At 33.6% G+C, this 24,122-nt stretch overlaps 1 protein-coding gene across 5 annotated transcripts in view; it reads left to right on the forward strand.

Moving 5' to 3' along the window:
• The window catches only part of LOC122148760 (RNA-binding motif, single-stranded-interacting protein 3-like), a 38,794-nt gene that overhangs the window by 13,408 nt on the left and 1,264 nt on the right, over nt 1-24,122 (forward strand). For 3 of the 5 annotated variants that reach the window (XM_042776161.1, XM_042776159.1, XM_042776160.1), the window contains 12 exons: nt 1,147-1,301; nt 3,162-3,220; nt 7,815-7,906; nt 12,610-12,767; nt 13,942-14,021; nt 14,262-14,365; nt 16,382-16,425; nt 17,759-17,855; nt 18,655-18,705; nt 19,531-19,632; nt 23,039-23,128; nt 23,863-23,984. In XM_042776161.1, coding sequence (XP_042632095.1) covers nt 1,147-1,301; nt 3,162-3,220; nt 7,815-7,906; nt 12,610-12,767; nt 13,942-14,021; nt 14,262-14,365; nt 16,382-16,425; nt 17,759-17,855; nt 18,655-18,705; nt 19,531-19,632; nt 23,039-23,128; nt 23,863-23,984 — 1,154 coding nt within the window. The remainder of the gene's footprint in view (nt 1-1,146; nt 1,302-3,161; nt 3,221-7,814; nt 7,907-12,609; nt 12,768-13,941; nt 14,022-14,261; nt 14,366-16,381; nt 16,426-17,758; nt 17,856-18,654; nt 18,706-19,530; nt 19,633-23,038; nt 23,129-23,862; nt 23,985-24,122) is intronic. The other 2 variants (XM_042776162.1, XM_042776164.1) reach the window with 2 other exon arrangements.

Raw genomic sequence — 24,122 nt, forward strand, 5'->3', positions numbered from 1 at the left:
TAAGAAACATGAATCCAATAAAATTTGTACCACTTGCTGTCTTTCAGTCATTATCTGGCTGCATTTCTGTGCATATGTGCAAGTTGCATTTAGCACATATTTCTCTCCATGATTGCGCCGTTATCTTATTTGCATGTAATCAAACGGTCTCTTCCTGTCTAATTGGTCAGCATCAGCTTGTGGAGCAGATCAAAAGTCTGACTATGTGACATTACTGCTGCTTGTATTTGTGTTTTATATAGTGTCTCAGCTTTACTCTTGTCCTCTCCTGACAGACTGAGACACATGAACGTCTCACAGAAGGACATGTATCATCTCTTTTCCTCCCTCAGCAGCATGTGGTTTATTCTGCATGCGTATTGCATCTGTTTCAGCATGTGGCAAGCTAGTAAAGTGTGCGGTTGGATCCTTTCTGCCTCATTGTGTAAACTCCTGACCTTTAAAACAAAGCTGATCACAAGGGTGGGACGTTCACATTCCTACAGACAGACGGCAGCCAAGAGAGAGCAAAGGATCGTGGGAGAGAGACAGAGACACAGGAATCGGGTGAAGAAGTCTAGTTCAGTCTGGATGCGTTTGTATCTGTACAGACAGTAACTCATACTGCTGTCTGAACCAGAAACACGCTTCACAATTTAACATGCAGAATAGTGTCATACTATTTCCCACAACCAAAATTGCTATTTAGTATTATATATCAGTTTTTTCAGCATCATTAAGAATTTTTGTATATTGTTTGAATAAAGTTTTAGTAATTATTTTGAGTATAATATATGTATAAATTGAACCAAATTTTTATTTCAGAATTTTATTGCTTCAACTTAAATGTATTTCAGTTAGTTGGCAAGGTAATATTTCTATATATTTTATTTCTATATAATATCATTATTTATTTTTTCCATCAATATTTGTTTTTTTATTTATTCATTTATTTATTTTCAGATTTATTTTAATTATCAGAAGAGGTAAATGAATATAAAATGGCATTAAATGTGAACTAGAGCAGTTTTATTTTTATTTATTTATTTTATTTATTTACTTTGTCGTACACCAATTGGTCTTTTGAGAGAGGCTTTTTGTTGAACTTGAATAAAATTATTTTGTTTAGTTCATTTTGGTTAATCACGCCCTCTCTCTGTCTATCAGCCATATGCCCCGCCCCCGCAGCCGATGGCCCCGCCCAGTCCAGGAAGCAGCAGCTGTAGTCAGAGTGCATTGGAGCATCTCAGTAAAACCAACCTGTACATACGAGGACTTCCACCTGGAACCACTGACCAGGACCTCATCAAACTCTGCCAGCCGTGAGTGCACACACACACAGACAGTTTTTGGTTTCTGAAAGCAATAAACAAATTAATAAAGAGAATAAATAGAGATACAAGACATGAAGAATGATTCACATAAAGACTGGAATTCGTACAACTCATAAACAAACAAAAAGAAAAAAAATAAAGCAACAAAGCCGACGCTTTCAAAGGCATTCCACTCATCAATATATAAAACAATCACAATAAATAAAAAAGAAAAGAACAAGGAAGAAAATCACTTTAAATAACACTAAAAAGTATTACAAAACAACAACAACAATAACTCTACTGACCCACAGGTGCTGAGGCTCCTCACAGAAGGAGTGATCACCAGAACTAGTGTTTTTCTTTTTTTCCTTTTTACTCTTATGAGTTTACATCTCACAATTTTTCTTGCATTTTTTAATTTATAGCTGTAGATTGTGCATTTACAGGCCTCCATGGTATTTAAGCACACTGTGTACTGTATCCCACAATGGAGTGCGCTCAACTGGACCTTCTGTTTCAATGTGACATCAAGCATGATTTCAAACATGATTTTAACTGTAATGCTGAGCGCTTGACTGACACACACGCTGCAGTCTGCTGTGCATTTTCATTATGGTTCAGCAGTTTTATAGGTTCTAATGTCATGCTTCAGTATTTTTAGATCATAGAAACAGAAAGTTCTGTATATTATTTTTGTGTAAGTAAAGTTAACTTTTCAACTTTTAATGAGACCAAGAGTGATGATACTGTAAAACGCCTGCCTCACTGTCCCCACAGAACAACACACACACACATGGTTTCCCAGCGGACACAAACAGTATGTCTGTAATGAGATGTGCTTATGGCAAACACAGTCTCCCATGAGGACGAGCTGTGTGTTTGGAGCTTGAAGGCATGTTCACACACAACAAACTCAAACATTTGGAAATATTTTTCCTATAGCATGATGCTGATGGGTATATTTTTGTTTTTCTGTGTTTTAATGATATCCACTATTATAATTTTAATAATATTTTTAATTAGCTTTCTCTCTTACATTTTCAGTTTTCATTAAAATTATTTTATGTGCTTTTGTTATTTTTTAAAAGTTTGGTTTACTGTTTAGGTTTTAAACATTTTTATTTTAGTTTATTTTTATTTCAATTTTAGTTTTTACTTCAGTTTTTATTTATTTTATTACTTAAACTGGTCTCAGTTAGTTGCCAAGACAATATTTCTGGTTTTCATTTTTCATTTATATTTTTCGAATGTTACTTTTAACTTTTACTTAATTTTACTTGATTCACTTTACTTTAAAATATTAACACTTAGTATAAATGTGACTTTCATCTAATATTACTTTTTTTTTCATTTAAGCTTTTATTTCAATTAAGAAAAATTGTTTTAATAATTTCTGTTTTAGTTAACGATAATAACCCTGTTGGTTTTTGATTGGATTGTGAAATGACATACAGGCCGATCGGAATGATGTCAAGTGAGCATATCATGTGAATAAAAGTGTAAAAAAAACCATAATAAATGCACATATGAATCAATCACAGTAAGACAAGTAACATACATTAAGAAAGTAAATAGGGTCAGTTTTGATTTCATGCTGACTTATAGACATATAGACATTCAAAAAAACTGACAAAAAATTGACAAAACACACAAGACTAAAACTTTAACTTAAAGTGGAAACAGAAAATATTACAATAGAATCGAATTCAAAATATTAACAAAAACTATTATAGTAAATCAATCATACTAAAATAAGATCTTCTGCTACACAAATATAATATACAAACAAAATCTCAAATGTATAAACTGTTTGTGCATCTGTAAACTGTATAATTTTTATTATGTTAATCATTTCTATCCTCACAGATATGGGAAAATTGTGTCTACTAAGGCCATCATGGACAAGAACACAAACCAGTGCAAAGGTAAACACCTGTTTTTATGTTTTTATTATATAATATTGAATCGCTAATGTGGTAATTGCGCTAGTGAAGCGGACTTGTCTGCTTTTAGCTTTATATAGGAATGGGCATTTTTCAAAAATATTGTATTCAAATATTTGGGCTTATAAAAAAATATTTGAATGTTTGTTTATTTAAATGATGTTTAATGAGAAAATGTTATTTTTTAATAATCAGGTTTTTGACACCATATCTGAACAAGCTTATGATTAGGAATTATACACAACAATGTTCTACAACAACGTTACGTTATATCTCAAGGTTTTCTATTAGTTGAAAATATATATATATATATATAGTATATATATATATAATATATATATATATATATATATATATATATATATAAATAAATAAAGAAAAAAATCAAGCTTAAGCAGAGCAAATGGGAAAATAAAGCAGACTCTACAAATTACAGCACAGAATGTAGATAGACTCGTGTCGGCCTATGTTTGTCATGTTTATATTGTTTGAGAAAAACAATAATATCCACATGCTCACATGTGAAAGCTTGCTCCTCAGTTTGATAACAAGAATGCACAGTGACACAGACGTTTCAGAGACTCAAAGATATCAGTTTTCTAAGCAAAGTTTCTTACAGCGCTGTGTGTTTTCTGTTCTTAAAACACTCTCACTCAGGGAAACTTAAAGGAAGCATATGTCTTAACAAGATCATTTCGCTATCATATCAGCTCTCTTCTCTTCTTCGCCTTTGATCAAAAGTGATTCCATTTTGTAAGATCATTTTAATCAAAGTAATTCCAAACTTTGCGAAGCAGATGACATTCTGTGATCAGCTTGTTAACACACTCCACTTTAGTTGGGAAGGTTACTTTGGAAAGTAATAGGATACAGATTACAAGTTACCCTGTTTAAAATGAAATAAGTAGTGTACTACTTTATTAAAGTAATGCAACTGATTACATTTGATTACTTTTTTAAGTTTCTAATGTTTTCAACTGTTAATCCTTTTGAAACTTTTGAAGCAGAAAGGGTTAACCTTACAGTCGAACTGAACACTGATTACTGTCAGACTTTCAAATCCTCCATCACTTGAACTAAGATTTTAATAATGTAATTTAAAGCACAGCCCCCACAAAATCAGACTCCAGCACCTCTTTTTACTTTGAGACCATTCTGAGGTTAAATACGGATTTAAAATCACAACAAGAAATAGCTTAATAGCTGTAATGCTGTTTTTAAAATCGAATATTTGCATAGTTATGACAGGAAACACAGGAATCTAACAATACTTTGGAAAAACAGTTAATCTTGAAAAAATAAAGCATATACATAAACCAAGTAGGAAATAAAACAGTTATTGAATAAGCGTATGTCCAAAATTCCTGAAACATTGATGTCTCATATTTTAGAGCATTTAATGTAATTTATAAAATAATTCAATTAAATTGGTATGTGGGTGTGTGTAAATATTCACATGTAACCCTCTTTATAATCTTTAACATTTTTATAAGTAACTGTAATTTAATTTCTTAGTAATTGTAACTGATTACAGTTACATTTATTTTGTAATTAAATTACATAATTCCATTACATGTTACAGATGCATGATCTTCTGTAGGTCTCACTTATGTGTAGATGTTTATGAGTTGATCATCTGTCAGTTACGCTACTGAAGAGATGTTTTATCTGTTTCTTCAGCATTTCGCATCGTGAATTGAGTTTTTATGATGTTGTGCTCTTGTTTGAACACATCCTGTGTAAATCAGGGTCATAATAGTTAACTAAAACCATATAAAACATTTCTACTCAAAATAAAACAAACTTCTAATAATAAACTAATTTTCACATTTAGAAATTGCTAGTCAATTTCACAAATAATTATAAAGAAATGGCAAGTAGCTTACTGAATTAAACATGATATTTTGAATTATAAAAGACTAAAATGGCATTTTCTTCCTAAAATCTTCCTAAAACATGGTGAAAATGAATTCCATTAAAATGCATCACAACTCCAACTAACCCGTGTCTCACATTCATGTTTTTTTTTTTTTAACTAGCCCTTCTATAACTCTTTTTATCAATTGTTTCACTCTTAAAACTTTCCAATAATATGATTTTTTTTCCCAGTGTGTCAGTGAGGAAGGATTTGAGGATTTGATCTGTGAAGAGGGTCTTATAACCTATTTTCTCTCTAATTAAACCTTCATCTCTCCTGGATAACAGGCTGCCACTGACAGGCTTTAATCCAAAGACTGCATGTGTGTGTGTACTCATTTAATCTGCCATGAAATTTTAATTAACACCAGTGTGACCCTTATCTGCTGATACAGCCCCGAGAATGAAGGTGTGATGGAAAATAAAGGACGAGTGAGGGATTGTGGGAAAGAGCGACGCTCATAAATATCTCAAAACTCATTAATCAGGTTTGCGGGTTTCCTCTCGGCTCACGTGCTGATGGATGAGGTCAGGAAAAATGAGGAACATGAAGGAGGAAAGTGAAGTCGAAGGGTTGTTGCCATGGAGATGAAGGGTTTAATGCAAGATGATTCCTGAGGGTCTTCAGGTGTTTTTCGAACACTGTTTGGTTAAAGGTGATCCGATAATGAAAAACACTTTTAGTTAGTTTAATTTTAATTTCCTATCTTCAAAAAGTACAGTGGAATAGATTCTGATAGGTCTTGGTTTTCCTGAATGTGGGTAACAAAGTTTGACTGCATTTAGACATGATCCACTCAAGGCTCTGGAGCCGGATTCACCAAAATCTTCTTAAGGCAAAACACTACAAGCAAAATCATTATTTTTCATGTGCTGGTCAGTTTTTTTTTTTTTAGGATTTAGACTATTTGGCTTTTCATGACATGCTGTTTCAGACTAGTGGAGAAAAAAAAACATCTATACCTTCTAAACAACATTTTTGTTTTTTTTTATTTTTGCACTTTATCTATTTGCGTCTGTAGATTTTAATTACATACTTTTCTTTAGGAAGTTTTTTCTCCACTTCAGCAGTACTTACAAACACCAAAATTTACAGTTTTATTCCTCCCTATATTCTGAAGGTTTTTACTGAGGGGTTTGTTCAAATATCATTTGCATAATTTTATTTTTGCATTTTATCTATTTGCGTCTGTAGATTTTAATTACATACTTTTCTTTACAAAGTTTTTTCTCCACTTCAGCAGTACTTACAAACACCAAAATTTACAGTTTTATTCCTCTCTATATTCTGAAGGTTTTTACTGAAGGGTTTGTTCAAATATCATTTGCATGATTTTATTTTTGCACTTTATCTATTTGCGTCTGTAGATTTTAATTACATACTTTTCTTTAGGAAGTTTTTTCTCCACTTCAGCAGTACTTACAAACACCAAAATTTACAGTTTTATTCCTCTCTATATTCTGAAGGTTTTTACTGAAGGGTTTGTTCATATATCATTTGCATGATTTTATTTTTGCACTTCCTAAAAATGTGGTGAAAATGTATTTGTTTTCTGTCTGTTGACAGTGTATTCTGACTTATGGAGTGATAAAAAGAGAAATCCAAAATCTCCTCTACGAAAACCTTTAACTCAAACATGACAACAAAACCATACAAGAATTTTGAACCAGTGTTCTGGTTTATGTTCTGAAAATGTATGCAAATATTTGCTTATTTAATTAGGTAATTCAAAAGATGTTTGCAATTTTTAATGTAATCAATCAGCTGGGAGAAGTATGGTGAAATCTATTAGTTATTTTTTATATTCACTTGGGATGTATTGCCTTAAGAAAGAAATTTTAAAAATTCTGAAAGTAAATTCCAGGTAATAATGTAAGAATGTGCAATTATTGAAAACAATCTTAAGACGTTATCAAATATTTTATTTGTTCTTTAGAAGAAAATGACAGGCTTAGGCATTGTCTAATTGTTTTGCAGTTGTTGTTAAAGACTCGCTGATGAAATCAATAAAAACACCCCAAAGTCTGTGCTTTTGTGTTTGATGGGTGTTAAGCACTTGGTGTAATGTTTTAAATAGTTCATTTAAAAATATTTTAAATGTTATTTTTAAAGACCCTGTCTTAATTGTTGCTAAATTTCAAAATTAGCAAGAAGAGATCACTCATAATAATAACTGATCATTGTTTATATTATTTATCATAGGCTTCAGAGAAATTGCGCACGTCACTAATAATACTGGTATGCATTTGTTGCAAGTGCTATGTCGTAATGCTTATTATATGAAGCAATCCAATAAATTCATTGAACATCTTACCTGAACAGATTTAAGACAAGTCGGATGTTATATTTTAAAAAGCTATGTAAAATGATTTTTAAGAATTTTTTTCTGAAGTTTTGTTTTAAGAACAGCCTTAAGAAAAAACAAAATATAACATTCTTAAGTATTTTTGGGGATGTAGGAATAGGAAAATAAGATTGTTTTGTGACTTTGATTCATGCATAATTGTTTCAAAGAATCAAATTCCATGTGAAGTGATTGGTCGCATGTCAGTCACATGGGCTTTTCCTGCTAAGGGGCCGGTTCTTGGTCAAATAAGTGAACTGGACTTGATAATCCTATTCATGTGATATCACATTAGTGTTCTGCTGTGTCTGTAGGTTATGGTTTTGTGGACTTTGACTGTCCGGCAGCAGCACAGAAGGCTGTTTCCTCTCTGAAGGCCACCGGTGTGCAGGCGCAGATGGCAAAGGTAAGACATCTCCATCCCCTCATCATCCTCAGGGCTGTTTAAACCCTACGTGACCCGATCAAGTTCTGAGTACTGAACATTTGGTTCACTGAACGTAAGTCATTGATGAGTCAGAGTGAGTACAGTATGTTGAGATGCAGAGCAAGTGAATGTCTTTCATTATGTAACAGATACAAACCAATGTTTCTGAAAGAAGTTTCTTATACTCAGCAAAGCTGCATTTATTTGATCAAAAATACAGTAAAAATGTGAAATATTATTGTAATGTAAAATTTTTCTATGTGAATATATTGTAAAACGTAGTTTATTTCTGTGACGCGCAGCTGTATTTTCAGCATCATTACTCCAGTCTTCAGTGTCACATGATCTTAAGAAATCATTCTAATATGCTGATTTGCTGCTCAAGAAACATTTCCGATTATTGTCAATGTTGAAAACAGTAGTGCCGCTGAATATCTTTGACAGTGAAAGAGGTGCTTGAGATTCAGAAAACATTGATTGTCAATCTCAAATTAAATATTATATGAACTAGTTGATGATGTGCATTCAAACAGACATTTGATGTGTTTGAAAACAGATATTTTTCATGCAGCAACATCAAGGTTATGGTTTGATTCCCAGAGAATGCTTGAATTGATAATATATAAAATAGCATGAATGCAGTGTCTCTTTGGATAAAAGCTAGATGTTTACAGTGTTATTTTAGTGTCATTGAGATACTATTATATATTTTCAATTACTGTAGGTTCAAATATTACTTTTTATTATATTATTTTTTTAACATTTGTTTTTTTTAATAGTATTATTTTTATTTTTGCACGTTAAACTAAATGAAAATGAGAAATGTTGCCTTGTCAACTAGATGTAAAGGTACGTTTTTATATTTAATTTTATTTCAGTTCATGCTTCTTTAATGTAGCAAATTTCTTATGGTTTTAATGTTTTATCATGATGATGTTCTGAGAACTAGTGTATTTTTTCTACTAGTTCCCACAATGAAAACCATTAGGTTAGTCCTCTAAAGCTTAAGTCATGGTTGTTCAATATTAATGTGAAGTGCATCCTGTCTTTCCTCCTTTGTGAGTGTGTGAAAAACTGCACTTCCTCTCTCTCTCTGTCTTTCGTTAGTGATTGACAGGCAAGTTGGGTGTTTATTAGTTGGTCAAACAGATTTTCTGACACACACACACAGAATCAGGCGACGTGATTGACTCTAAAGGAAGATTCAGAGGTGATGAGATCTGGTTTTCATGCTGTCTCTTCACATGCATGAGCTCTAGTTTGTGATGTACTTGATGCTCATGTAAACTGATGCTTTATCCAGGTACTCTCTGAATCTGCAGTCAGATCGGGACTGATCCGGTGCATGTAAACAGTCTGATGATTCTGAGAGTCAAAGTTTGTTTGTGCATCTCGTATTAGGCCTCAAACTGTGCATGAGCTGTAATTAGACCAGCGAGGCAGGGGGACCGTCCCACAATGCATCTGTCTCCTCTGGGAGACCACAACTCCCTCTGTTTGCCCTTCAAAACTTAAAATCTGTTCCAGAGCCAGATGACATCAGTGGTTTCAGAGGTAGTCAAAGTTAATCATTTTCTACAGCTTATGAAATCTGTTGTAGATCCGAACTTCTGTTTTATCTTTTATTATCTTTCATATTGGCTTTTTCTGCAGTTTTTCCATTTTTCTGGTCTGATTCAGTGGGTTCACTAATCATATGATAATGAGATGCTAATCAAATGTAAATGTTCTCCCTCTTCTGGAATGGCAGGATGATCCGGTGTTCATTAGGCCTGTCTCTGTGCTGTTTTCCATAGGAACAGAGATTTGAATTTATTCCCATGATGCTTTGTGTGAATAACTGTATCACATGCATCACTGTAACACACTGTAAACAATCAACATGTAGCATGAGGTACTAAACCATAACTAAACTTGAGTATTTTGCATTGATTGTAAGGCTAAGATCAATTACTGAATCTCAGTAGTAAAGTAAAGACTCTGCTAGACAGTAAAGAACACATTAACATGATGTAAAGCATAAATGTGTCTTATGCTTCATCTGCATTCCTCCCCAATTAACTGCTGCCGTCTGACTCCAATTAGTGTAATTACAGCAGCAGGGGTTTCTGGGAAACTGAGACACTAATCTGAGACAGTGAAAGATGCAGAAGTTTCTAAAGGTGTTTACAGGGGCGTCTTTTCATGAGAGGAACAGGGAGAGTTTAATAGAGAGCGAATGAGAGGAAATGAAACGAGGAGCGATGTGATTGAGCGTTTAAACTCACATTTACCTCTTGATTAGAACAGATTTCAATCGCTGGTCACATGCTCGGACTCATTATTGATGTCATATTCAACAGACACACACAAACATAATCATCAGAGCGTCTGAAAGCCCATATTTGTGGAGACCAAGTGTGTGTTTACGTCTGTTTACACAACAGAATGAAACACACACACACACACACACACACACACACACACACAGGATGAAACACACACACACACACACTGACAGAGTGGTATGTTTGTTTTTTTAGTGTGACAGTCATTCCATCATTCAGATCACATTGATTGAAATACATGCCAGGCACAGACGGAGATACGGGTATGAAAAAATGCCAGGCACAGACGGAGATACACATACACACACACATGTACACACACACACACAACACACACACACACACACAACACACAGATCACATTGAACACATACAGTACATGCCAGTGACAGTAGTAGATACGTGTAAGATGAAGTATGTAAGTATTTGTGTTATTTTTATTTAAAAATAATTTAGAAATGAATTATAATTTGAAAGTAATTTCATTTTAAATTATATGTTTTAATTATAATTACATTATTTATTAATATTATATATGTAATTATTAAAGTTTTTTATTTTTTTAAATTTATGTTTTAAAATAATTATATATATATATATTATAAATATAATATATATATATAGATATATATATATATATATATATATATATATATATATATATCTGTATTTCTGTATTATAGTGGTTAAATGATATACATAAATTAAGAAATATGATTTAAATCTTATGTATATTAGTAGTGTCAAAATTAACGCATTAAGGCATGCAATAATTTTTTCCAGTTTAACACTCTAAAAATATTTAACTCTAACACAGGGGCAGAACTAGGTTTGGCCACTCCACTCACAACTGCTGCTTCTGTCTCTTTTTTTCTTGACAAGAATTGCATTTATTTAGACGCAGAACGTCTTTGCGACCACACGAAATTGGGGAGACTTTTATTTAGCTCCAACATAAACGTCTTTAGGTGACGAGGAGCTTCAGTAGAAACAACACTTCGGTCAGTTGAGATGTATGTCAGTAAAAAACAAATGTCCGTTATACTGTGCTCATAGTGACGTGCTGCTTCATTGTACGAACAAACACAATGCCGTCAGTATGATATTGCAAGCAATGTCATAGTAAAGTGCAAAAGAAACTATGAGCATGCAATGTCAGCAGTTATGTCAGCAGTTAAGTCATGAAGTTACGAAAAAAGCTGCCTTAAAGCTGTGCATGTTTGTAAATATGTGTTATATATGAGTCAGATTTAAGAACACATCTCTGAAATGCAGTGGTTTTCCAAACTGTCCTGGAGCAGCAGCACTGTCTCCTTCATCTAACACACACCCGATTCAACTCTCAGCTCATTACAGAGACTTTAAGAGCTGAAGTGAGTCAGAAAAGGTAAAGAGTTATGAGAAACTATGATGTGTGTCAGATCCGCCTCATGTTCAGCAGCAGCAGCTCTTAAAGCAGCTGAAATAACCTCATAACAGCTGCTGTGATGTCTGTCAATCGAAGAACAAAAGAAAAAAGAGCAAATCAATCACTTTTGTAGTTTTTAGGATTTATATAAATTTAATGTAGAATTTAATGTTTGATAAGTTTATTCAGTTTCTATATATTTCCTTCTTGCTGAAGGGCGCAAGTAGCTAAATATAAAATTTATTATGATGGGTTTATGTGAAGATTGCTGTTCAATTAAATTAGAAATTATCATTTTTTTAAAGTCTAATAAATGTTAAAATTTTTATAAAATTAAAATGATTATAGTTAGTTATTATTTTAAAACCATTAAATAAATTATAGTTACTTGAAATAATATATATATATATATATATATATATATATATATATATATATATATCTATATATATATATATATATATATATAAACATGTTGAAACCATTAAAAAAACATTACTTTAAATCAAAATAATATATAAAAATAAAATTAGAAATTGCCATGGTAACATTTCTCATTTTAATTTGGTTTAACTTGAAGAACTAAAATTACTAAAAATAAAAATGAATAATAAAAAAAAATTGAAAATTGTTGAAAAATTGAAAAATATTTATATTTGAAAAAAAATAAAAAAATAAAAACTTTTAAAGTTCAAGTGAAGACGAAAATATAAAGATAAAAACTCATTTAAAGTATTAAAAGTCCATCAGTGATACCAAAATAACACTGGTTTGAAGTTTCCTCTTTCAAACTGACAGTTTCATCATAGATTGAAGTGTTTCAGTAACCTGAATGATCTGTCTGTGTCTGTGTGTGTGTGTGTGTGTGTGTGTGTGTGTGTGTGTGTGTGTGTGTGTGTGTGTGTGTGTGTGTGTGTGTGTGTGTGTGTGTGTGTGTGTGTCTGTAGCAGCAGGAGCAGGACCCCACTAACCTGTACCTGTCTAATCTGGCCGTCTCTGTGGATGAACAGGAGCTGGAGGCGCAGCTCAGACCCTTCGGTCATGTGATCTCCACGCGGATATTACGGGACGCCAGCGGCATGAGCAGAGGCGTCGGCTTCGCCAGGTGTGTGTGCTCATATATTAAACCCTCAGAGTGTTTCATTGACTTTACAGAAGTTGTGTGTGTGTATGTGCGTGTGTGTGTGTGTGTGTGTGTGTGTGTGGTCAGAGGATGTGGATTTATTCTGTGCTAATGAGGGTTATAAACAACCTCTTCATTTCAACAGCTACAGTTTATGACTAATACTGATGCTTATGAGCGATTAATATTCAGAGTCTCAGGACACAATAATGTTTTTGTGCAGCCATTGGGTAATTTTCTGGATTTTATAAAAAAAATATATAACAACAACCAGTGTGAATTTATATTTATTTATATTAATGCTAATAAAGTGTGTTGAAAAGTCTTAAACATATATACAATTTTGAATAACAATCTGCCTGTATAGTATATTTGTACATTTGCATTTTATTACAATATATTTTATAAGTTTATTTGTATTTTTATAACACTAATATTGTTTATATTAATTTAAATAAGTATTATTTATTTTGTCTCCTAAGTGTTACTATTACATCTCTGTGCTAATTTATAATTTGTATTATTATTCCTCATTTTATTATTATTATAGTTTATTATAATTTTATTTTGTTTTGAATCAGTATTGTTAATTTGTATTTATTTAAAATTGTATTATTATTATTTTTATTATATTTATTTTTATAGTTTATTACATTTAGTTAATTTTGTTTTTGAATTAGATTTGTATATAATAATAATAATACCCAATGTGAATATTTATGTTCATGCTAATAAACCACACTGTATAGTCTAAAACATATACTCATTAAATAATGTTTTATATGATGATGATGATGATGTTGGTATTATTTTAAGCATAATTTTGTTTCCTCACAGTGTAAACACTGTGCTAATAAACCTTCATATGTCACTGTGTTAATAAACCTTTACTGTATATTTCAAAGTCTAAAACATGTATACTTATTTATTTATTTAAATTAGTTGAAATTAATGTGCAAATTCATTTAAAAAAGATTTGTAAAAAATCACACAAGCCAGCTAATGAAATGAAAGGTCTACTGTAAATCTTTGAAAACCTTTGAAACACAACACAAATACAATGCTGTGTTTTCCTGGTGAGGTTTCCCTTGTGTTTGTGCGTGTTTTATTCCAGTCGTGTGTGTGTGTGTGTGTGTGTGTGTGTGTTGTTCTTCAGGATGGAGTCCACAGAGAAATGTGAAGTTGTCATACAACATTTAAATGGAAAATATCTCAAAACTCCAGCAGGAATCCCAGGTACTGCTGTGACCGCTCTCAGTTCACTACAGCTCAACTCAGTGCAAAGTACTGACAAACACAAACACAGACAGATGCTTCTTTATTAGGAGGAATACAAAAGAGACCCAAATGAGTCGCTAGCTGTCCTCCAGTAAGAGACTTTAGAGACGCGTGTTTTCTCTCTTCAGCGCTTAGTGTGGTTTGTTGGATTGAATGCGGTTTTGATCAGAACTGAGCAGTCTTTCTCGTCTGTCTGAGGTCCGTCTGAACCGCTGCTGTGCAAGTTTGCTGACGGTGGCCAGAAGAAGAGACAAACTCAGAGTAAATATCCACAGAATGGCCGAGCATGGAGGGAAGGAGAGGTATGATCTCTCTCTCTCTCTCTCTCTCTCTCTCTCTCTCTCTCTCTCTCTCTCACACACACACACTCTCTCACACACACACACACACACACAGTGAGTCGTTTAGAGAAAATCAGCCTCATCATTATTATCATCATCATGCACCTGCTGCATGTCACAGTAATGATCCACAGCCACATGTGAACATCTGCAGACGCCTGCTGTTCATTAGCACTGGGCTTCTGGACTTTAGAGAGAACCAGGGTTGGGAGTACACCATAAAAAGAAATAGTTGAGAAAATGAAAAAAAAATAAAATAAATAAATAAATAAGCCAACTTGATGCAGTAAGACTTTTGAGTCGTCTCAACAATAGTTTTCTTTTTTTTTAGTTATTTTCAGTAAAGATAATTTGTTTTGCCAACATAATTTTTTTTTTGTTCATGCAAAGCTGATTGTCTTATTTTTTTATTTTTATTTTTCACAGCAACTGAATGTGTTAATGTTTCCCAAAAGAATGTGTTAATGTTTTTTTAATGTTTATTTACGAATGACAGTCTGGGAAATGTTATAGAAACGTTAATGGATAACTTAATCTAATATGTCGACAACATTGTCTTTGTTTGTAAAACATCTTAGAAGACTAAGATATCCAAATCAATGGGTTTAAATGGTTGAACATACTCTATGCCTTTAAAACCTCAAGAACGGTGGCAATCAACAAATGTTAAAAAGTTGAGCTCTTCACATTGCAGCACAACAAATAACTAAAAATAATGACAAAACAACAACAAAAAAAGTTTAAATGAAGTCAGCAAACAGCAAAACAATAATCCTATAACAGTAACGGCATAATTTATTCATGCTGCAATGCATGCTGGGAACTCGCAAAACCTTAACACTTCAACAATATGAAATTATTTGTTCAGACAACTGTGTTTGACTAGTTGGGGCAACATATGGAGCAATTTTATTGGTCTGACACGGGTTTTTATGTAGTTTCAAGAAAATGCCATTGTTTAGTATTTGAGACTCAAAAGGTTTTCGTAAAAATTTAAAATACGCAGTTGCATTTTTACGGAATACATGTAATGGTATTACGTAATTGGGATGCTTGGATATTTTCCTGTAAGGATCTTTGAAATAACTGAAATCATTTAGTGAAGTGATATGAACATGTAACACCATGAGGAAGCAGAATATACAATAGAAGATTTTGCTCAAACCTGTGAGTTTTAACTGAATGCACAATTGTGACCTTGGAGCACAAAACCAGTCTCAAGTGTCAGTTTTTCAAAATTGAGATGTATACATCATCTGAACGCTGAATAAATCATCTCTCCATTGATGTATGGTTTGTTAGGAGGACAATATTTGTCTGAGATACAACTATTTGAAAATCTGGAATCTGAGGGTGCACAAAAAATCTAAATAATAAGAAAATCATCTTTAAAGTTGTTCAAATTAAGTTCTTAGCAATGCATATTACTAATCAAAAAATAAGTTTTGATATATTTACGGTAGGGATTTTACAAAATATCTTCATGGAACATGATCTTATCTTAATATCATAATGATTTTTGGCATAATTGTTTGTTATTGCTACAAATATCCCCCCGTGACTAAAGTCACATTTAGTCTTTCATCAGATATGCCAAATGCTGCTAACAGACTAACTGCAATACTTCACAGGATTAAACCTTGCAGTCATTTTGAATCCAGCAATGTTTTAGCATTGTTTAATGTTAACGTATTCAGTGCATCTGTTCTTAAATGTTTGTATTCTGTATTTTTTTTTTGTTGTGGAAACATGTCTGTTGTGTTCTGGTTTCATATGAGCAGAGCATTTAGTTACAGAATAGATGGCATTTTCTTAAATATTTAATGTTGTGCATCAGATTATATTTTGCATCATATCCATAATAACTATAAGTATCAGTGTCTCTCTCTCGTATGATGGAGTGACAGAGAGTTTGGACCCTAAGATCTGATGAAATCTGCTGTTAACGCTTCTCTGTCTCTCTGTGTGTCTCTGCAGATGGGAATGACTCTCACATACGACCCTGCCGTCATGCAGAACAGGTGCGTCTCTCTCTCTCTCTCTCTCTCTCACACACACACACACACACACACACACACACACACAGAGACGGGGAGAGAGCGTCTCTCCCAGTGTGTTTTGTTCACAGGAAATCCCTCACTTCCTGTTTCCATGTCTGTCTCCTAATAAAACATCAGGTATGATAAGAGATCAGAACAACACAGCTCTGATTATTTACAGTCTCATCACAGCGCCACCTACAGGACACACACACACACACACACACACACACACACACACACACACACACACACACACACACTGTCATGTGAGCTGGAAACGCATCATTTAAACATGCACTCATTCATTTCGTGTTGAATATATTGGTGGTCTGGATGTAATTATAGAAACACATCATTTGTTTGTGACCCTTGATTCATTTATTCCACAAGAAAGTGACAAAAATACAGTAATACAACTTTTTTAGTAAATACAACTTTTGTTAAATCACATTGACTGAAATAAAAGCATATGACTGAAGTCTTCATCTCATTTGAATGGACATCATCTTAAACCAATCTGAAACATTTAATATTCAGTTGATTCTTTTTCAAAGAAGAAAAACTTGAAAGAAGAAAAAATATTTTTTTCAATCAAATGCATGAATGTAAATTAAAATTTATTTATATTCATAATTTGTTCATATCTGCAGTTGTTTTACATTCATTATTAATGTTTAATTATAAACATTACATAACATGTTATGTAATTATTATTATGTAATTATGTAATAATATATATAGCTCTCTTATTTTTTATATTTTTGTCTTTTATCTCTTTTAAACTGAAGTGTAATGGATAGGAATGAATACTTTCAACATTTCCTCACCCTCACGTCATTCAGAGATGTTTTATATTTCTAGTTTTTAGTTTTTAGTTTTCTATTTTCTATTTTCATTTTAATTTAAATTTTAGTGTTTTAGTACCTTTTTTAGTAACTTTATTTTTATTATTCATTATTTAGTCTATTTTTGTTATACTGTTATTACTGTATAGTTTCGATTAAATTGAAAATTCTGGCTATTTTAGTATAAGTTAAACTAAATGAAAATGAAAAATGAAAATAGCTGAAATTTAAGTTGTTTATATATATATATATATATATTTAAGTTGTTTATATATATATATATTATATATATATATATATATATATATATATATATATATTATTATTATTATTATTATTTCTGGTTAAAATGAATGTTTTTAATTATTTCAAGTAATGTTTTAGTTAACTATAATAACCCTACTTGTGTATATGTATATACTGTATCAGTTATGAATATCAGTAATATGTAAACTGTCTCTGTGTAGGTTCTACTCTTCTCCGTACACCATCACTGCTAACCGGATGATCTCGCAGGCGTCCATCACTCCTTTCATCACCGCTTCACCCGTGTCTGCATATCAGGTGTGTGTGTGTGTGTGTGTGTATGTGTGTGATCCATCACTCTGAGACTGATGTATTAGCATCAGAGCAGAGGATCAGAGCCAGAGGTCTTCTGTTCACACCAAGCATAGATTAAGCACCAATATGAAGCCCTTTTCTGTGGCTGTGCATGAAAATGTATGTGTAAATATGAATATGTTTGTACTGTACCTCTAATATGGTTCTAGGTTAGTGTATATGTGACTGAAATACTGCAGTTCGATTTGCTTTTTAATTTTCAGTCATGAATTAAGAGTAAAAAATGTTAATGCTTTGTGAATAGTTTTAAGTAGCAAGAATTCAGAAAACACAAATCACGCATTCTTGATTCTTTATTTCTATAGCATATTTAAAACAACTCATTGAGCAAAAGGCTTCACACTGTAAAACAATTTAATGAAAACAGGAAAGTGTAAGAAATGCAAATGATTATTAATAAATTAAATTATATGTTTTATTTTAGCATCAAGATACTGTTACAATTTTGTTCATATTTTGATTTCATTGTTTTTATCATTTCAGTTTCCATTTTAATTTTAGTTACTTCGTATTATTTATTAGTTTTTTGTAAATATGTCTATGTAGTTTTTATTAATTTTATTTCAGTTTTAATTGTTTCAATAAAAAACTAAATGAAAATATTCTTTATTTCAGTTAATGTTTATTTCAAGTAACAGGAATGTGTCTTTATGCTTGTAGTTATAACAACCCTTTAACATGCTGTTTGTGGACGGTGTTTATGGTTTATGAATGCTGGATGAAGCTGTTTGTTGTTCCTCAGGTTCAGAGCACAGCGTGGATGCCACCGCAGCAGTTTGTGATGCAGCCGACAGTAAGTGACCTCTGACCCCTGACCTTCCCTGTTTCTGTGACTGGTTACATACACAAGCATAGCAGAAACAGCTTCTTTAATTGTAAGCATTAGAGAGGCTGTATGATAATGAAAAACTAAATTATGACTGTGGAAAAATGTTTCATGCTCAGTCTGACTGATTCTCAGAAGACTGAGTTTCACAGAGGCATTGTGTGACAATATTTCAGTAATACTCAAAAGAAAACAGCCTGTTATAAGTGTGTTTAATGCAGTGGGCATCAGAATAAGAATGCAGCTTTCTGAGAGCATGTATAGTTTTAGACATGAAGTTTGTTTCTGTGTTTCATATGAGTTAGTTGGACACAATCGCAGAAAGACACACACTCTCTGCTGATTCAGTCTTATTCTCATATGAACTCCTAGAGCGTGTTTCTCATGCTGTTTCTCGAGTGTTTGCCATGTTAAAGTCATTGATTGAAATGAAAGTCGACAGACAGATCGTCTGCACAATATGGAATCAGCCAACCATAACCCAAGGTTGTATTACATTCACTAAATCAATATCACTGAGCTGAAGTTTCATTTATTTTTACACAACACAAACTCATCGACTTGACCGTAACACTTTCTGGAGACCAGGTCCGTGTGAACATAGACGTCCTTCTTTATTTCTACAGGAAAAAAGAGCACAATGTTATCAATGTGAAAGATTTTTAAATAAATCTTTATCTGTTCTAACTGGAAAACAAGACAAAAAAGTCTGATCAAGAACTACATTTTTTGCAGTGAGTATATAATTAGATGCTAAATATGTGTATGTGTTCTGCCTGTGTGTGTCTGCAGGGAGCGGTCATCAGTCCAGCTCTAGATCAGTCCAGCTCAGCGGCCGTGATGAATCCACTAACACAACAGATGAGTCAGCTGACACTGGGATCTTCTGCTAATGTGAGTTTATATGTGGGTTGTGTCTGCTCTCATCTCACATTTACTGAACACGAAATGTCACAGAAACATCAACTGTGTTAAGTCACTGTCGTGTGCGGTCAGATGGTTTAAGTGGTTTTTGGTCAGAATAATATATATCAGACTCAAAGGTGCCATAGAATGCAAAAATCACTTTTATAAGATGATTGAACACAGTTGTGTGAAAACAACCAGCCTATAATGGTAAAAATCCACTTACTCATTGTTTTATAATCCCAATAAATCATAAACAGTCTCTCCACACGAGCAGTTCCAGACTATGACGTCATACTCGGGGAAAATCCCACCCATTTGTTACACTTTCTGTCCTATTAGCATATACACAGCCCTGAGTGAGAAACAGCGGTCCATCATTAGTGCTTTCTTGCTGTAGCTGCTGGAGGTACGATGTCAGCGCCAAAGAGCCATTAAAAGTGTCGTGTGTTGGGATGCACCAAAGAACATAGGTGTCTCCATAGACCGCTGAGGACACGGTGGTGAACTTTCATTTTTGAAGGAAATGTCCTGGGAAAAAATGGAAAAGTCCTATACTTTGTGCTAATCATTTTACTCTGGACTGACTCACAAATGAGGGTCAGGTCAGCGCTGGAGTTGTGCAAAGATTGGGGATCATATCAACGATCGATATCAACGCTTCGTGCGCAAACGTCCAGACTCCAGACAAAGTAAGCCTCACGCATCATATTTTGTTTTCCAAAAGAGCTTCTTGGCTCTCTGTAAGGCTAATATTGCTAAAGCTACCATTGTCTCTGCCTGTTTCGGCTCTGCTCTCTTCTGAACAGGGATGCGGGAGCAGCAGCTCATTTTCATTTAAAGGGGACAAACACATAAACAGTGCGTTTTGGCTCGTACCCTAAAAGTGGCAATTTCAGCAAGCTATAAAAAATGATCTGTGGGGTATTTGAGATAAAACTTCACATACACACTCTGGAGACATCAGAGAACAATTTAAAATATTGTATCAATGCATTCTGTGTGCACCTTTAATACTACACTATTTGCCAGACTATGTACCGGAGGAAAAAAAAAAATGACTTTATACCAGAATATATACCGGACTATATACTGAACTATATTCTAGAATATATAACAGACTATATACTGAACTTTATATCAGACTGTATACTAGTCTATATAACAGATGACATAATGAACTATATGCAAGAATGTGTACTGGACTATATAACAGACTATTTACTGAACTATATACTAAACTATTTTGGACTAAAAACCAGAATGCATACCAGACTAAACCTGACTATATACCAGATTAAAACCTGATTATATAATGGACTAAAACCACAACTATATATCAAACTATATACCTGCCTGTATTCTAGACCTGACTATATACTGGAATATATACCCAACTAAAAGTCAGATTACATATCAATATATATATATATTTATTATATATATTATATATATATAATAGACTATATACTCAACTATATACTGGATTAAACGTCAGACTATATACCAAACTATGTAACAGACTATATACTGAACTATAAACCAAACTGGACTCAAATCCAACTATACCAGACTAAACCTGACTATGTACCAGACTACGTACCAAATTAAAACCTATATACAAGACCCTATACCAGACTATAAACCGCCTTATATTCATGACTATGTACTCAAATATATACCAACTATATACAACTATGTACTGGACTGTATACCAGAGTATATACCCAACAATATACCAGACTATACTGTATACCAGACTACGAGTATGACTATATACCAGACAATTTACCGGATTGGCTCACATGTCTGTGAGCTGTGAGAAAAGAAAACATACTTCACAGCGATTCCTGCATCTAGAAATAGTCCATAGTGTTTAGGGTTAATACTTGGAAGGTGTGTGTGTGTGTGTGTGTGTGTGTGTGTGTGTGTGTGTGTGTGTGTGTGTGTGTGTGTGTGTGTGTGTGTGTGTGTGTGTGTGTGTGTGTGTGTACAAGATCATTTAGAAACTCGCTCACATATCCCATCTCAAGACACCCTGCCGAACCCTCTCTGTCATCAAACACACACCATCTGCCCCGTCTGTGTAAGTGTGTAAACAAACTACAACACACACTTTCCTTTCAGACAACAATCAGCATCAGAGACTCTCAGTTCTAACGTTCTTTTCAGTAAGTCAGATGTAAAATGCTGATGTGCTCAGCACTCTACAGAAGTGCTCACTTGAATGTTCAAGCACGTTTACTACAGGACCTGAATGAAAGCAGTTCATGACTGTATGCCGGACTGTATTCTGGACTACATACTGGACTTTGCTGAACTAGTGGAGATTGGAGAAGCAGTCATCGGTGAAATGATGGGAACACTGCTAAAACACTGCTAAAAGTTGTGATTATACTGCTGTGGTCTCTTAGTAAAGATTTTAACCACTGATTCTTCACAGCCTCATTTTGGAAGTGATAATAAACCAAGTTCACTTTCACAGCGTCTTCTCGACATTCTGTTATCCACACGAACCAGCTACAGCTTTTGAGGTTTGTTTTCGCGGGATGTCCTCACAGAACCTAGACGGGCATTATGCACATGTTAGAATTTGTGACGTGTGAACTTCACAGAAATGAGATTTGAATTTTAAATGACTCGTTTCAGCGATTCAGAGTCGACTCTTCCTTTTTTTAGAGACGCACTTTCAGCTTTACAGCTTTGCAGACTGTTTACATTCACATACAGCTACATTACACACTGCATGAAAGGTAATTTTTCCATAAAAAACCCATAATCGGGGAACTTTAAATGGTTTTAATGCACACCTGTATATTTATGTATCTGTGTGTCTGTGTATATTTACTGTAAGTTTGTCCCCTCAAATGTTCAAGACATGGTTACAGCCTTGTTATATACTATACTCTATATACTGGACTATATACCAGACGTACTGTATAACGGAATACTTACCTGATTGAAAGCTGTTTATGTGTCATGAATCAGTGTGAATCAGTATGATGCTGATGTGCTTTAAACCTGAGAAATGCAAATGAGAGAAGGTAAAACTGGTGCTCTCTCTCTCTCTCTCTGTGTGTGTGTGTGTGTGTGTGTGTGTGTGTGTGTGTGTGTGCGTGCATGCGTACGCGCAGTCAGTCTTTAGTGCTGTGACACTGCTGTAGTTTCACCGGTGACCACACCATTTAACTCCACTCAGTACTGCCCTATGAGACAGCTGAACCATCCATTACACACACACACACACACACACACACACACACACACACACACACACACACACACACAGAGAACAGCGTGATCTGCACTCGATCAGTCGGCGCCCTCTGCAGTGTAGCGAGAGATCTGCATGTGTGTGTCATCTAGTGCTGATCTGTGTGTGTTTGTGTTGCAGTATATAACGGCTCCGGCTCCTGTGGCCCCTATGCAAGGAACATTCATCCATCAGTTAACACCGGGCCCTCCGTCAGCGCTTCCTGTAGAGGTAAGTCATGCATATTTCATAAGTTTTATAAATGCACAATTTAGGCAAAAAATAATTGTATGTCAATATGATGATGATGATAATAAACAAATAATAAATAAAAAATAATAATAAACTTTAATTATTATTTTTACTTCTGCACAATTTGACAAAAAAGATGAATGCATATCAATCTGACTATAATAATAACATTTTTATAATAATTGCATTATTATAGTTATTTTTATTCAATAATTATTTAGTAATACATTTATTATTACTAAATAAAAATAAGCAAAATAACAAAGTTACTATTGTAATATTTCACTGTAAAATAAAAAAACAGACATTTAAGAAACAACAACAATAATAATAATAGTTATTGTACAGTGCAAAATTTCAATATTGATATTTTGGGCTGATTTATTGTTTGAAAATGTCTTCATTTTCAAACATTCAAACCATCAAGCTTTTATTTTGCTGCCTTATTTGGTTGGCAACAGAAGGTTTATAAACACTTATTACAAGTTTGGGAAGATGGTTGGCACATATTGCATTCTTAAATGCTCATTATAAGCAGTATATATGTAGATTTCTGTATTAATAAATTATCTTAATGCTGAAAACATGCGCTCCTCACGTGTAAATGGACACAGTGCCACGCTTTACTCTGAAACACGGCGTATAATTTCATTTCATTAAATTGCAGCCTTTATGACGATTTCCTGCATGATGATGTCACTTCCTGTTCTCAGGGTGTAGTATCAGAAATTCCTCTCCAGGCGATGACTCCCTCGTCACAGGACGTCCATTTAACACAGCAACAGATCACCATGGAAACCAGCGACCATATTCAACCCTGCTCCTACCAGTCCAAGTGCGCACTACGTCCTGTGCACTGTTGTACGTACTTTGTTCTGAACTTCCTACAGTCAACTTCACAAACATTGTGAAATCCAACACTAGCCATCCATTCATCTTACTACCTTCGTACATATTCATTTAACTACTCAAA

The sequence above is a fragment of the Cyprinus carpio genome, chromosome A19 (assembly GCF_018340385.1).
Source record: "Cyprinus carpio isolate SPL01 chromosome A19, ASM1834038v1, whole genome shotgun sequence".
In the NCBI taxonomy this organism is placed as follows: Eukaryota; Metazoa; Chordata; class Actinopteri; order Cypriniformes; family Cyprinidae; genus Cyprinus; species Cyprinus carpio.